This window comes from Heterocephalus glaber, unplaced genomic scaffold (assembly GCF_053883595.1).
Source record: "Heterocephalus glaber isolate CG9 unplaced genomic scaffold, H.glaber_assembly_v1.0 deba00000676, whole genome shotgun sequence".
Taxonomy (NCBI): domain Eukaryota; kingdom Metazoa; phylum Chordata; class Mammalia; order Rodentia; family Bathyergidae; genus Heterocephalus; species Heterocephalus glaber.
The window spans coordinates 11,431,108-11,448,313 of record NW_028258156.1 but is presented as its reverse complement, the minus strand read 5'-3'; the positions used below and the strand labels follow the sequence as shown (position 1 = coordinate 11,448,313).

At 35.3% G+C, this 17,206-nt stretch overlaps 1 protein-coding gene across 14 annotated transcripts in view; it reads left to right on the top strand.

Annotated features, from left to right (window-relative positions):
* The window catches only part of LOC101705971 (histone deacetylase 9), a 715,280-nt gene that overhangs the window by 543,379 nt on the left and 154,695 nt on the right, over positions 1-17,206 (top strand). For all 14 annotated transcript variants that reach the window (XR_015449277.1, XM_087206437.1, XM_087206442.1 and 11 more), the window contains 4 exons: positions 829-944; positions 10,814-10,936; positions 13,863-14,073; positions 14,506-14,723. Coding sequence is in view for 13 of the 14 variants with exons in the window: in XM_087206437.1 (XP_087062563.1) it covers positions 829-944; positions 10,814-10,936; positions 13,863-14,073; positions 14,506-14,723 (668 nt within the window). In the remaining variant the exon portion in view is untranslated. The remainder of the gene's footprint in view (positions 1-828; positions 945-10,813; positions 10,937-13,862; positions 14,074-14,505; positions 14,724-17,206) is intronic.

The following is a 17,206-nucleotide window of genomic DNA, read 5'->3' as shown; positions in this document are numbered from 1 at the left end:
GAAGTTCATATATAAATTTTATAGTTGAGAAAAGAGGTTAGTTAAATATTTTGTTATCTAACTTTTGCTCACAGGAATCTTGTTGTATTGGTCTTTAAATTTTTACATATTAAAGAGGCAACTTTTCATCTTTTGGAAAATAATTTGGGAAAAGTTAAGGCCAAATTATTTTGTACAAGACTGTCAGTGCAGTGTTGAGATTTTACTTTCTATTGTATTTTCTTCCTACAACTTGGACTCACATCCGCTATAAAAACGTATAGCCTTAGTATATCAAAAAAAGAGGGGCCAGGGAGTTAGCTCAGTGCTGCTGCTGCCTGCCTCGCAAGCACAGGGTCCTGAGTTCAATCCCCAGTACCCCCCCCCCCCAAAAAGAGTCCTTTTCAGTTCAGCACTTAAGCAGTTTATCTAGACCCAAAAGAAATTGCTCTTGGTCTCATGTGTTAACCTTTTTTTTTTTATTTGTACAATTCATTTCCTCTATCACTGTTTATTGATTTTTATACTGTAAGTGCAAGTAAAAGCAGATCCTTTATGCTTTCCCCTTTCATCCATAGATTCTGTCGGCTTTTCTAACTGGATATTTTTACTTCTCTAGAAACTACAGAATACTATGTTGTATTTTTTCAGTAAATACAAAAAGGGAAAGGTAGTATGAAAATTTAGAAACATTCCATAAATTTCCCTCGTTCTTCCTGTTCAGTGAAACAGTGCATGCCATTCAGGTAGACATAAAATAAAACCGCACAAATACTGTACATTTCAGTAGCAGAAGTTCAGCTGTGTATGTTTTCCATACATACATTTGTATTTCACAATATTTTTCAGAATCCTCAGTCAGCAGCAGTTCTCCAGGATCTGGTCCCAGTTCACCAAACAATGGACCAGCTGGAAATGTTACTGAAAACGAGACTTCGGTTCTGCCTCCTGCTCCTCATGCTGAGGTAAGACCCTTATTAGTTTGGTTCTTTTAGAAATTGGCTCCGTGAGTAGCTACCTAATACAGAGTGTTATTTCTGAGTTAAAGTTGACTTAATTTTATGTTTTAAACTTATAAGAGAAATAACATGTTTATTGACCATTATAAATAGATATTAGTTATGTTTCAGTTTTATAATGCATGGGATTGAGTAAATTTGATCTTATTTATAAATAAGACAATGAAGGATGGTTAGATGATAACCAGGTGTTTGAAAAATGCTACAGGCAGACCTCATATAAAATATCCTCAGTGATCCTGAGTATACACTGCTGAATGTTTGTACAAATTAGTAATCCTGCTTGGTTATTGCTTAGTTTCATGGGAATAAACTCATAGGTAAGTAAAGGCAAGTTCATGAAAACCTCTCAGAAGAACACCTAGCAAGGTGGGTTTTCTCCATTTGACCTTAAGTGTAATGAAAAAGAAGTGAAATGCAAAGAGCTCCACTGAGCAAACATTTATTGAGTACGGACTATGTGTCAGTCATTTTGCCTGGCAGTGGACATATAAATAAAATGTGAGCTCTATCCTTGAAGAATGGCATATTAAAGGAAGTTACTTTAAAGTGACATCATTTATTGTAATCAGAGATACAAGACAAAGAGTCAGCAAGCCTTTGTACAGTTTTGATATTAGGGTAAGCAAAAGTAACGGTGTGAACATAGTGACCCTTATAGAACTTGCTATTTTGAAGTCACTCTCCATTCACTGGAAGCCTTAAATTTTCTTTCTATCATTATAGTGCCTCCATAACTATGTCTTTCTCCATGAAGGGAAAGTTGGTGTGATACCCACTTATAACTGTGACATACTTCTTGAAATTTGCAGACTCATAGTGCTTTGGGTCAATTGAGACTTACCAATTCTCTTACGCTATAGCTTTCCTGCCATGTGATTATCCAAACTCTACCAGAACATTTCTAACTATAGGGATCTCACTGTCTCCTGACACAGTTAACTTGATTTTAAACAGTTATTTTGAAGAACAGGAGTATCTTCTAGGCATTATGCCAAGATATCTATATTTGTTGCTGTATGCATCAGTTATACATACAAACACAAATGTGTGTACATATAGTAAAGCATTATACATTATAAAATTAAAATTATTAGGCCAAATTATAAGTGAAGACAGGAATACAGAAGTTACCCCAGATAAGCAAAGGACTGAAGCCAGGGAGGTCACTTGCTTTAAGGACATGAGTTTTGAGCGTTGGTTTTCAGGGCCTCATAGAGCTCAGGAGATAGAAGACAAAGCTTAGGGCTGAGCAAGGGAAATAATCTAATGAGAGACCCTCTTGACACCACGCTGGCATTGCAAAGGCCCACCTTTATGCTTCATTGCCAAGTCTCTCACCTTAGTCCCTAAACAGTCTTGATACAGAGCAGAGAGGGGGACAGATTCTCTTCCCAAGAAGTTGTAACCACAGGTTAGGCTTTGTGTGGTATTTTAGATCAGATCACATAATCTTGAACTGTTTATTTGTGGTCCTGTCTTTGTAGTTTGAAAAAGGCAAAGAAGAATCCACTCCAGATGAATATATTTTCATTTTAGATTTCAAATGTTTCCCTTAAATGAGGTTTCAAGAATTATGAGTGGCAAAGATGGATTCTCTTACTCATGATTGTCTTTCAGCTACTTGAATAATAACATTTTGAGTCTCTATATTATCTCTGGGACCTTCATCTATATTCCAGTTTCTTATTGTTTTTACACCCTTTTTTCTCTGTTTCATTATCCTTTCCAAAACATTATATCAGATGGAATAGAAACTTGACAAATATTTGTGACCAGAGACATAAATGGAATTATTGGACTATTTGTTCTAGGTATTGTCTTTGGGTTGGTGTAGTTATATCTCAATATTAGTTATCTTCAACCCTTTATTTCCAAGAAAAGAACAATTTTGGTACCAAATATTAAGAAAAAAAGCAGGTTTCCACTTCTCTGAGTTCAAATAATGTGATTCAGAAACTGCGTAAACACCTGAATATCTGGGTTCCAGTGCATCCCTGGATGTATTTTGTACCCTTGGAAAATGAAAATGACACATTGCTGCTACATTCAACAGTATATGTGTTCTTAGAGATGCAGTCAGTGCAGAAAGTTTGAGAAGACCATTTACAGTATGTTCATATTGTATTAGGTGCAGAAACAGCAATATAATATTTTGTTTGGGAACATAGAGTACTAGTGTATTTTAAAATGGCAAGATAATTTTGAACACAAAATTTAACATTATGATTACCTTTCAGGAAGGAGAAAGGGGGAAATATGATTTGATAGTTATTAAAGAATAAGATAAATATATCCCTTCTCTATTTAATAATATACATATTATATAAGTACAACATATAAGATTGACCAAGTAATACACATTGGTAAGATTGGTAATAAATGGATATAGTGAGATTTTCTCTTCAATTCAAGCCTTTTATAACCTATTAAATTAAATGGAGTATCCCAGATTGGGGAGGGGTGTAAATTAAAGAAATTTTATTATATTGTTTTAATCAGTTTTATATTCCCAAATCCTTCACTGTCACAAATTATCTGTTTAGGTGCTCTGTTTTCAGCTAATCCTTGAACATATTCTATCACTCTAGACCTTTTCTTCTACCCCATCATTAAAAAAAAAAAAAAGAAAGAAAACAAAACAGAAGGAAATGTGATTTAATGGAGTTTAAAAGGGTAGAGGTATTTCTTCAGGTCAGTGACAGGACATTCACCTCCAAAGCTGCAAAGACTAGTTCAAAAGCAAGCAGCGACTTACCTCATAATGAATTAATTGTGTGCCTGAACTATGATCCGAAAGGCCAGGTGGGCAGACCTTTATGCACTGATGGGTAGCCTCTCCGTGGCCCAGAACAAAAAATGCAACCCTGATGACTAACATGTGGTTTTCTGCTGTACTGCATTGACAGAGATCTGTAGTGTAATTCATTCTGGATAGGAGAGAGGCAGCAGAATTCAAACCAAGACTGTCAGCAAGTTAACATCCTAGCTTTGTAACACAAAATGCTTCCACCTAAACCAGAGAATGAAAACTGTCTTCAGCCAGACCTGATCAGTCATTTAGAATTTGGTATGATTTTTACAGATGTCTCCTAAGATTAATAATAAAATGTGATTTCATAGCAACAGACATTTTTTTTGCTACATATTATTTACATCATTATATGCTCAAAATTTGGTTACATACTGAATCATTTCCAAAGTAGGCTATTTTGCAAACTTTGCTGAAACAATACAGTTTTTACTTTAAAATAATATAACACTGTGTATTTGAATGAACTCCCCATTCTGTGACCTGAAATGAGAAAAACATCACCTGATTTTTACAGAGGCCATGCAAAAGAAGGCGTTCTAACCCTTTTGCTGCTTAGGAAACAGGAAAGTAAGGCTGTCTCTAAAGTTCTTCAGCCCTGAATGAACACAAGCTCTCCATCTCATAAATCACATCCTGTCTGATTCAGATAAAGGGAAGACAGAGGTTGAAGGAGAATGGACTAGTACGTTCAGACTCAGCTAGCAGCACAGTATTGTGGGAATGCATAGGTGTCCATTCCGAAGGCTGGCTGTGAACCTGGCTCCTAGACATCAGCATTGGTCAAGTTGCCATACTTTCCCTGCCCTTCAGGTTTGAGATCTCGTGAAAAGGTAGTAATACCTATGCAAACAAATTTGTTGTAAGAAATCAGTGTTTGTAAGACAGGTGAAAAATTTGTGAAGTTTGAAACAAGTTCATTTTTGTTGTTATTATCAGTGCTGACTCTTGGTAAGGAAAAATCATTAGCTTGTTTGTCTTCAAGCCAGCAGCTCTCATGTGAGAGTGAGTCTCCATCTGCTCTGGCCATTTCTGTTCCATTTCTTCTATTTCTTACATATGCTCAGTCCCACAACTCAGATTGTTGGAGCTACTTGCTTTACTCATTTGTAAACTTGGTTTGGGAGCTAAAACCTCAAGGGTTTCTATTTCCAACTCCAGTCAGAGATGTCTTTACCTATCTAGTTACTTTATTGTTAATATTGTAAGGCCTGCGGGTTCAAATATGTTTCCATGGATATCAGCACCATTACTTTAGAGTCAGTAGATTTATTTGATAGCTATTTTAACAGTAGCCAAGCTGCTGGTTTATTTCTAGTTGAACATTAGTGGCTGTCTCTACTATGCTATTTTTTAAATAATTTTTTTCCAGCAGATACAATGACTTCTTACAAAGGATTCTAATAATAAGGTTAAGTGTTCTAAAATCATCTGAAATGATTTGTCACTTATTTTGCCCCAGTCTCACATGACTCATCTGCCTGTTGTTTTATAATAGTTGTTGTGACATTTGCTGTGAACGTTATGTGCCCTTCTCAGTGGGAGTAGAGCTGTGGTTGTAGATGGCAGCAAATATAACATATTTCTTGTCCCCTTGAAAAAGAGGTTGCTATGACAAATTAATCATTTATTAAAATAATATGAGTCAATAATGTAAAGCAGGATCCTTAACAAAACATAAATGCAAAGTTTCAAAAAACCATTCAGATACAAACCCTGCCAAATGTTTTATTTATTTAAGGTCTCACGTGTGTTTTATAATAATACATTCTTGAGTGTCCAGTAAAAATGAAAACTTAGACATTTTTACTTTCTAAACAATTTTCTTTTTAGTTAAATAGAGCTTTTACTTTTGTATCAGCTGACTGAAAGAAGAGTAGAAAATAAATACAATCTTGAAAAATACTATTAAAGCCATAGGTAAACATCAAATGATTAAGGAATTTTCTTTATTTTTAACATGACTTTTCTTTTTAGATAGTCTAGATTTGTAAATTTAAGACCTTTTGAAGTTAAAGTTGACTTGTATGAACATATCTTCCTATATGCCTTCCTCATAGACATAGTTGTTACTTGGTAGACAGTCAGAGGAACTTCAGTCTTAGGCTAAAGGATCTCATGTCCAGCGAAGGTGAGTGGCTGCCTGTGCTTCACAGCCAGCCAGTGGTTTAGCTCAAGTGGAAGACAAAATTGGCAAAATTTCAGTCTATGTGTATGTATCATTTTTTCTTTTTCTGATTCTCATGCATATTGTAGTAATTTTGAACACAGAGTAAACTGAAAATTCGACATCTACTTTTCTAACAAGGTTTGTAAAATGTAGGTGATGATTTACATAGCTAATGTTTCACCAAGGCCTATCAGTTGACTTCTTTTCCCATTACAAGTAAGAAAAGCATTCATTTATCTTCCCCCTGTCATCCTCTCCTCTTTCCTTCCCTTACTTACTCCTTCCTCTTTATCCTCTTTCCCAACTTCCGTCTTCCTTGACCCCATAGGTTGTCATTCCCTCTTGTGTTTTTGACTATACGGATTCTTATAGCATATGCATTTTTCTTGCCATCCATGAATATAAGTGGATATAAATAGCATTGTGTGATCTACTTCATTTCTTTTCTTTTATCACTAACCACTGGGTGTAGGCCTCGTCATATCTTTATGGATGCTTTTGGTGCTGCTCCACTTTACTCGTCTCCAAGAGGATGTAATGGTGGCCCCCAGTCCCACCTGTCACCAGAAAAAATCCCTCAATATATACTCTTGAACATCCGGACAACTTAACGAGGCAATTTCTTGAAACTGTGATTCTCAGTTGAAAAATCTCTGGGTCATGGTGAATAGTATGTTAATTTTGGTTTATAGAACTAAATTATTTCTCAGAATTACTGTACTAATCTACATTGAGTCTTTTAATTAAAATGAACAGCTTCATAATTTCAGTGACAAAAGTTCAATCTATGTATCACCTACAAGATATTCTTCCAGTTGATGTGACAGGAAAGAGATGAAATAAAATTCTGAACGGTCTTACTAAAATGTGAGTAGACTTCCTCTACCCCAGCACCAGGCTCAATTTGTACTCTCCCTCTCAATGCCATGCTCCTAGTGAAATGCTAGTTATCTATCAAAGCCTGGCATTAAATTAACACTCTCCTGTTTGCCATCAGAGTGTTTTAACCATACTGTAACTATAGTCATACTCACAAATCATTCCAGTTTTTGTACTTTCTCGTGTAGAAAGTAGGCTGGCATGTGAATGTGTGAGATAGGAGATATCTTTGTATGCCTGCTGCCAGACACTGTCAATTTAACATGGAGGAGTTACTCATTAATTGTTTTATGAAGGTAATGTGATAGCCAACGACATATTTTGTATTTTCATTTTATTTAACTACCATAAAAGTATGCAATTATGAAAAGTTTTCAAATTAAAACCATCTTTCCCATGTTCTAAACTGTTAAATGTTGGCATTTTAGCAGTGTAGCACTAATTAAGGACTGGATCACTGTCAAAACTGCTTCCTGCAAAAATCTGGTTTTGCCTAAAATCTTATGAGCTCACCACAGTGCTAAGGTGGAATGGTCATCCAGCCTTGCAAAAATACTGGTCAGGATCCTTCATTTTCTCAGTGCGATGCTTCCCCTCACAACTTGCCTGCACTCCACAGTATAGAATACAGATCTAGGTTTTATGAAGAGACTTTGACTTGGAACACATGTACTGTTCCTACCAAAAAAACCTCTCTGAAGAAAGCTGTATTTAAGGAAGACAATTGAGGAAAATGGTTAAGTGTGATTCTAGACATTGGTAGTCTACCTAATCTCTCTTCCTGTTTGCTTATCTCTATTCAAAGGAAATACGCTAAGCAATGTTCAAATCCCTGAAGTTTCTAGGATATGATGTTACTCCAGTTAATCTCTGTGGAAAGAACCAGCTGTCCCCACAAGCATGGAGGGCACAGTGCTTAGCTTGCATCTCTAGGAACTCTCTTTACAACTTGTAGATCCTCACATCTGTAAAGTCACAGGGGCTTTCTTCATACCCAGCTCAGCTGGCTCCCCATTTCATACCATCACTACTCTCCCTAAGCCTTAGGGCCTGAGTTTCTTCCCTTTTGTTCTCCAAAGAAGCCACCATTCTTATTGTTCTTATGGTCCCCTCTCCTCTACCAGTAGCTGCAGAGTACTGTGGATTTTTGCAGCAGAACCCCACTTTCACTGCTGATGTCACTAGGAAGCAAAATTACTTTGCTCACTTTGCTCCATTTCCTTATTTACAACATAAGCTTAATGGTAGCTTGAGAGTGCATATGAAGACTAGGTTAACCTCCAAAAACTCTTTGGCACAAGGCTCGGCCCGTGTTAGGTGCTAAAAATCAGTACACCACCACAGGAGATGGAGTCACTTAATCTTAATGTGAAACTCCAGGGATCTGCAGTTTCAGCACAGGACTATCCCCAAATCCTCCCACTTTAATCAAAGCTAGTGTAAACAGCTACCATGCTGCTCCCATTATCACATCTGAGAAAAAACATATTTCTCATTTTAGTATATATGAGCTTCTGGTGATGAGGTGGGAGGATATCACAGAAATTTTGTCCTGGAAACAAAGATATCTTCTTTTGTGAGGTCTGTGTGTGTATGTGTGTGTGTGTGTCCTTTCCACAGTGTTTGTCAAATCTCAGTGCTGTGAGGAACCTGCACAATCTTGCACAAAAGATATACATTAAAATACTTAATTTTTCCACTCTTATTTTCTTTTTTATAAATACAGATAAATGAATGGACAATCCCTTTATTTGGAATTATTATCTGCTGCCAGTAAGCTCGTTAAAATATTGTTACTTCCTTAGACATTCTTTTTGGTTTTGTTCAGGTGTATGTTCTATAGTAGAATTGATGTTAAAAGCTTATTTGTATAAACAAATGTAACTGTTGTAAACAGCTCCTGAAATAAATTTGCAGTATCACACAGTGTAATTTAAAAATATTTTTCAACACTGTTCATGCTTTGACATTTAAACAACTTAAATTTTGAAATATAATTAAGTCAATGTAATGTTAACAGTTTCAATATAACTCTGGATTTTCATGCAGAAATTCCTGACATGGTCATTTAAGAAGAAACAAAATCTGAATTAGCTTGGAGTTCCAAGTTACAATGGGAAAAGGGCACATTTAACCTTCTGCTTTTATTATGTTAAGGCGAGGACTCATCTCCAAACAGACGTATGATTGAGATGATGTTTTGGAATAACATCCTGTGTTTTGGTGGTGCATCACTCTTCAGTGACATTCTGAGCTTGCATTGTATTAGCACATGATATTTTCCCCAGTTAATTGATATCCCAGGTTTGTACAGAGGAAAATCTACAGCTCCCCCAAACATGCTTGACAAGTTATTATATTTACTTTAGTCAAAGCCCGTGTGTGCAATATCCCTCTTGGAGGTGGTCTATTATTGGAGTCCCATATGCTTTTTGTTTGGGAAGAAAGCAGTCACTGTGTCATACTGTTACATGGAGTATTCTTTTTCAGGGATGTTGTTCCCTTGGGGACCATATCAGGCCAGAGTTCCTTAGTCTAATAAGACCTTTGTACTCTTATTGTATAAAAGTTCTGGGAGGGAAGCAAGAGTTAAACAGAAAATGTAATTTAAGCAACTATATTAGGCCACATGTGGGAAAACATGATTCTTCGTATTGATTTTAAAAAAGGTATTTGTTGTAAGAAGCACTGTGATGCCAAAACATTCAGAGCATTTCAGTGTAAATGAAGGCTATTGTCCTGTGGGGAACTCATAACATTTTACCATTTACTTTAGTTTCTGAATATGAATGATCTAAAAAAAACACCACACAGAGCTGTCTATTCATAAGTTTTTATATTAAAAGATGTGATTATTATGTAAGTCCTACATGATGGTGCTGAAGACTTTCTTCTTTGAACTTCCTAGCAGTAAAGTGGCATTTAACTCAAATAAACATAATGGGTATGACAGCGTATGTATATATTTGTTTCACTAGATAAAAAGAGTATATCAGAATTACCCAGTTTGCTTGTTATATTTTGCAGTAACTGATAAGCATGTTGATTATATTCCATTAAGCCAGGACTTTAAAAATGAATTTTGTAAAATTAACATAGAAGCCCTGTATTCAGATTTTGTAAATGATGGTGAAAATTTTTATTTGATTTTTAAATAACATTATAACTCTTGGATACAGAAGTCATAAAATGGAACTTAAATGTGAGGTGTAATCAAAACATGGTGAATGTTTTTTAAAAAATTATTACAATAAAAGACATACTGTCATTCATCCCCCTGAAAATATTCCCACTTTCCTTAAATATACTTATCCAATTGTTTTTGCCACTTTCTGAAGCAGTTCTGAAGGTACTCTTTTGTGAGTGTTTTTAATTGTGCTGTTTTGGCTGCCTTAATGTCCTGAATCAGTCTAAAACATTTACCTTTCATGGACATTTTAACTTTGAGGAAGAGCCAAAAGTTGCATGATGCCCAATCTGATGGATAAGGTGGATGAGAACATACCATAATGTTTTTATAACCCTGCCTTTCCATTGGATGGCACTGGGCAGCTGCAGTCACCATATTTTTAAATCACATTTTATAAAGAAACTAATGAAAGAGGACTTCCAGAGCTGTTTCACAAAGGGACAAGAAATTTCCTATGATGAATGTGATCCTTACGTATATCTAAAATGTGCCAATACAGTTAATTTTTTTTTTAAAAAGAAAGGGACAAGAAAGATGTGATAAGTGTGTTCCAATCGAGAGGAAGTTTTTTGAACAGGATTAATAGCAATTTGTCTTTTACTGTAATAATTATTTTTAATTTAAACATACTGCATTTTCTGATCAGCCCTTGTATTTTTCTTAACTACAATAATATAAAATATCTCATGGAAATTTGATTATTTTCCAGTAAAATTTGTGAGCTTGTGATATTTCAAGACCTTCTTCTAATATTTTTTTAACAGCAACTGGTTTCACAGCAACGCATTCTAATTCATGAAGATTCCATGAACCTGCTAAGTCTTTATACTTCTCCTTCTTTACCCAACATTACTTTGGGACTCCCGGCAGGGCCATCCCAGCTCAACGTAAGTCATTGCACACCCTCAGGCTAGACCAACCCAAGTCATATTTTCATACAGAAACACTCTTTCATTTCTTGTATATTTAGATTTGAGAAAATCTTGTTAGCATCAGCCTCTTTATTTGCTACTTGCCACATGGTTCAAAGATAATTCAGTTTAATTTCAAATCAGAGAATTATATTGGTTGGCATAATCATATATAAAAATAACTAGCATTTCATGATGGTATATAGCTTTTAAAAGAAACTTCCCAGGCATATTATTTTAGTAGCTCCAAATAACAGTCCTGGGAAACAGAGATTGTCCTTCACATTTTTATAAAGAGGAAACTGAGACTAAAAGAGTTTAAAAGCTGAAGATCACAGAGCCAGTAAGTGCCAGACCTGGAACACACTGCAGCCTGGTGCTGAATGTTACAGCTTGAAAACAGCAGCGCATCTTCATAGACTATGTTTTGTGAATGACTTTATTTCAGGAATTTGAGTTACTGATTCTGTGGTACTGAAGAGTACATATCTGGAAAACCTCTCTAAGAACAGCATTATTTGGGTATACCCAAGAGATTCACAGATTTAGTTAGCTTAAAAGTCCTGACAACTGAAATAGGATCTTTTACGTAATTGTCCTACTAAGAGATGATAGCAGTAATTATTTTATGTGCATTTTCTAAAAAATATAAATTTTAATTTTAAAAGACTTGTAGGCTTCACCCACAATAATCCATCTTTGAAAGGTTAGTAAGTTATACATACACAGATATCATGTGATACATTAGATTTAAAGACAAATTTGTTCCACACTTTAACACTAATTTTGCCAGTCTTTAGTAGCAAGTCCTGAACTGAGTCCAGCATATCAGATTCCTATATATTTTCAGTACATATTGAAAACTCAAAATTAAGCGACATTTTAACATAGCTGGTATTTTATTATATCTGTATTTTTAATAGAGTATAGTATTGTTTTATGTGATACTATTATCTTGTACCAGTGAGGAGAAAGCAAAATTTGGATGCTGTTTTAGACCTCGGGATTAAAGAAGGACTTAATAATTCTGAATTCAAATATGCACTTGAAATTCCACATGAAGTATTTATAAATAATTGGTTCTAGTGTAAAGAAAAAAAGAATTAGGAATGAAACAAAAATAAACCTTCACTTATTAAAAATTTTTCTTCTCTTTTTATCTCTTCCAATGATAAATACGTACTAACTCAAATACTTATTAGACATGAATAGACATTTTGTTGCCACCACTTTTTGCATGTTCTAAGGTACTCCTCCTTGCTAACTCACTCATGCACCAGATTTAATGTGGTCAGGGAAAATTTTTTCCCAAAAGACCAAGTATTAAAGCCAGACCATTCAATGTTTCAATGGTAATACAATTTGGTGCCACTAGATGAATAAACCAGTGTGGTTTGGATTAAAGCTTCAATTTTCTTTGCTTCCATTTTGGTGTGGATGAGGCCATCACAATTAATTTCTCAAGCTTAGTAGTTTTCTGGCAAAGGGATCTCTAATATTCCATTTCCCCACTGAATAGTGGGAAATTTGAAGGAAAAGAGGCCAGGACCAGCCGTCATTTCTAGATCAAACATTGCATTGACTCTGTGACTCAGACAAATCATTTACCTCTTTGTCCTTCAATTTCTCCATCACTGAAAATTGCTTTGCTTCCCTGGTGCACAGCAATTTTGAAAGATGAAACATGAGTTTTAAAAAGAAACATGCCACATAATTTTTAGGTATTAGACTTCTGCTTTTGTAATACCAAATTGACCACCATTCATTAAATGTTTGGAATAGGATAATTCATTATTGCCATTGATATTATAATTATTATTGCCTTATTACTATATTTTCATGTATTTCAAGTTCATAATAGCAGTTTTATTTGATACCTGATTTCACATGTAATTTATTATACTAAAGTATCTGGGGTGTCATTTTTAATATTTGAGATATGGAGCTCTGTTTTGAATTAATACAAAATAAACATTCAAATCAAAATTCTGATTTGCATTTATTTATTTTAAGAAATTCATTTAAAAAAATTAAATACTGGAAACAGAGAGGTCTGTAAATCTTTTAGAGGTTATGTAAAGGAAAGGTGAGTAGTTTCGTAGTTTCTTTTGCTTGAAGCTCCAGTACCTTTTTTTTTTTTTTTTTTTTTTTGGTACCAGGGATCAAACTCAGGTCCTTGCACTTATGCAGCAGGCACCAAAACCACTGAGCTAAATCTCGGGGCCTCCAGTACCTGATTTAGATGATTTTGTCTTAAGTTCTATGTTATAGTCTTTAGCTATGTGAATAATTTTACCTTTCCAACATATCTTTTACTGAAGCAATATATTTTAAAATATTTAGAAGTAAGCTTCTCATTTTTAAGTCTGAAATTAGCATCATTTTTAATTGACATAAAAATTATGTTTTTATGTATATTTATACATAAAAATTATGTATGTTATGTTCATGATGCTTTGACATATGCATATTGTAAAATGACAAGCTAATTAAATGACACTTTTTTTTCATGAGAACCAGTAATTTCCATTCTATGAGTACTTTTCAAATATGATATATTGTTATTTATATTACAATAGTTGCCATGATGTACCCTAGACCTGTTGAACTTGTTTTTCCTGTCTCACTGAAATTTTGCATCTAACATAACTTTTGGTATTAAAATTTTTCAGTACATTGATACTCAATTACTAAATAACTTCCAGTGCTTCTACCTTATTTTTATTTCTCTTTTGTTAATTAAGTTAGTTTAAAATACATAGTTATCTACTTTCCTGACTCAGTCATTGGGTAGGGTGGATTTTTGCAAAACTACGGCCTAAGAAAGTGACCTAGTGATGTAGAGACTTAGTGACTCACATGGATTAAAGGGAATTAACATCTTTATTATTTCTTCACACAGGCTTCAAATTCTCTCAAAGAAAAGCAGAAGTGTGAGGCGCAGACACTCAGGCAAGGTGTTCCTCTGCCTGGGCAGTATGGAGGCAACATCCCGGCGTCTTCTAGCCATCCTCATGTGGCTTTAGAGGGAAAGCCCAACAGCAGCCACCAAGCTCTCCTGCAGCATTTATTACTGAAAGAACAAATGCGACAACAAAAGCTTCTTGTGGCCGGTAATTAATAATGACACCATTCATAGGTTCTCTTAGGACTTTTATTTTATCAGTGATCCAGTGCAGTGTCTCATTAACTCAAGAGCCTAATGAAGACTTACTCTGCTGTACAAAGGTCTCCCTGACACGTGGTACTGTGGGGAAAGGCTGTGAACCTTATTTGTTCCTCCATATCCATCGGGTGGGAGTGGGGAGCAAATGCACCTCTTTCACTCTTCATACATACCAGACTGGACTACTGATGAGTCACATGGTCAGACACATCCCTGTTCAAGACCTTGGCATTTCTGTCTCCCAGCACCCAACCTAGTGTTCTTCAGATGTTTGCCTGGCAAGTAGCTTCTTATACTTTCTTAGAATTATGTGTGAATGTGCCTGTGTATGTGCATATTATAAACACAAACACTCATACACACAAACATTTTTTTTCAGGTGGCGTTCCCTTACATCCACAGTCTCCCTTGGCAACAAAAGAGAGAATTTCGCCTGGGATTAGAGGTACCCATAAATTGCCCCGTCACAGACCCCTGAATCGAACCCAGTCTGCACCTTTGCCTCAGAGCACATTGGCTCAGTTGGTCATTCAGCAGCAACACCAGCAGTTCTTGGAGAAGCAGAAACAATACCAACAGCAGATTCACATGAACAAAGTAAGCCTTTAAGCCAAGTTAAAATATCATAGTCACTGGTTTAGAAACTGGGGTTCTTTTTACTGATATAGATATGTAAGAGAGTGTTGGTATTAGTCACAACAAAAAGATTACCATCCTAACCCAGCTATCTAGGCTCAAAGACATCCTCATAGTATCAATATTTTTTATCACCATTATGTTCATGGGACATTGGTGTCAAAATTGAGATCATCATAATTTAGCAAGATATTTCATAGTTGAGTGCTAGTTTTAATACACAAACACATACAAGCACATATAAATGGGGTCCTACTTTTTGGTATTTTTACAGAAAACCCTGAGACAGTTGAATGTGATAGGTTAATAAGTCAAAAAGTTTACAAATGATAGTAAGTAGCACAAGGTTAGCCAATAAGGTATTTCTTAGCATCTTGTATGCATCTAGGTTACATTTATTGTTTAGTGTGGCCCTTTTCATTCCAAGAAGCAGCTGAAGCAGTTTCTCAGAAACCTGTGACAATTTCTTTGTGGCAGACTTATTGTGGCTGAAAGGGACAGTGGATGACTGTATCATACTACATCCTTAGGTACTCCCTTGTTAAAGAAGCCACAAAGAAACAGTGATTACAGTACAGTAATATCAGAAATACCAGTAAAGCATTTTCTTTGAATTTGTAAGCAAAAGGATCATTCCCTCTCACTATGTCCCCTACAAGTATGTTGTAGAGGCATTATGTTGAAAAATTTACCCAGTTTATTTATAAAGAGATAGCTACAACTTTGCTTAATATTAAATGCTTTATTTTATTGTGATGTAGAAAACAAATAAAATAAACCCTCATGGGCAAAGGATCTTTCTTACAGCAACAGGAGAAGAGGAGGTTTTATCATGTGCTTGCTTTATTGCAAATACTGCTGGTTTTTTCCTTCTCTTTGACCATCATCATCACCAGCATAGAGCCGGGAAAGGAGTATGGGCCGAGGACCACAGAATTGAACAGAAATTCTTTCAGCCCTGCATTTTGCTGCCTTAAAAGATGGAGTGCATGTGTGGGACTGGTGCACTGGGTGGGAATGCTGGCATGAGGACTGTTCCTCCAGTTCTCTTTCACTATACCTTGCAGACTTTTTTTCTGCAATCACCACATTAATTCTTGTTTATTGTTACAGGATTTCTCCCAATTTATCAAATTAATTTGTATCAAGTCAGTCTCATAGGGACAGAACTAGCTTCCTTCCCTGACTAACAGCATCATGCTGGTTGAGTTGAATACACATATTTGCTGTATTGTGGTAGAGTTAGGTTGGTTGGCCTGTTCAAGATTTCTCAGCACGATTCAGAAATCATTAGGTACTGTTGAAAAACTGCAAGAACTCCAGTTCAAAAATGTATATGACAGAAGATATTAGGAGCCCTACTTTTTGCTTCATAACCTTTTATTCTGGAGTTGTTAGGTTTATTTACAAAGCTAATATTGGATTGTAGATAAACTTTTCTGCTACTCCTGATTCTTTCCTCCAAATATGTGGATGTATATATTCTGCTGTGAATAAATTAGGTAAATTGATCCTTTTGAAAGTAAAGTATATAAATGATTTCTGTAAATACCCTAAGAATATTTTAATATTTTGGAATTGTTTTATGACCTGGAGTTTCTGACCTGTTTCAAGCTGAGGGTATGCTAATATCAGAATTTCTCCTTTGGTATCACACTCAAAATTTTGACAGACTGATGTTAACCTCAGTCACAGGATAAAACTAAGATGAAAAGCCGGCAAGGTATTTGCATTTTAGCAATGACAAAAGCAAATCTTATCAGAAACCTTTTCCCATGTGGAGCTGATTCCTTGGAATCTGTTAAGAATTCTTCTCAAAATTAGAAGCAAACCTATACTTTAAGGTATATGTTTGTACAGTGGTTTGATTATTAAATCTTGTCTTAATCAGGCAAAATGAAGACCAGAAAACTTCAAAGTATAAAGCTGATCTTTATATGTTAACCCCTCTCAGCTTGGGTGTTTAGATTACTCAAGCAGATCTCCAGTTGGCTTTTCTCCAAGTATGTATTCCATATGTTTAATCAAGTGCCATATGTACACTGGGTATTCTCCAGATTCTGAATTACCTGCCCTCAATTGTCTAAGGAAAGAAGTAGACTCTTATTAAAGAAAATATTGACCATCTTTCCCATTTTGAAGTATTCATAATAGAGCCATTAAGAAGTGAACAGTAGCAATTCCTCTCCCTGAGGTAATGAGGATATTTATTTCACATTGAGTCAGGGACTTAAATGCCAGGAGATAAAGTCTCTCTACAATAATGTACTTATGTGTACCCTAACCATTTAGAATACTCATTAGTAAGAAATAACCACAGAAATCTATTTCTGTCATTACCTATTTATGTAATTATAATGTATGAAACTTTTAAATACACACATTCCAACAAATCATACTTTGCATCATAAAAACATGCTCTTTGCTCATAGATACATATAGCA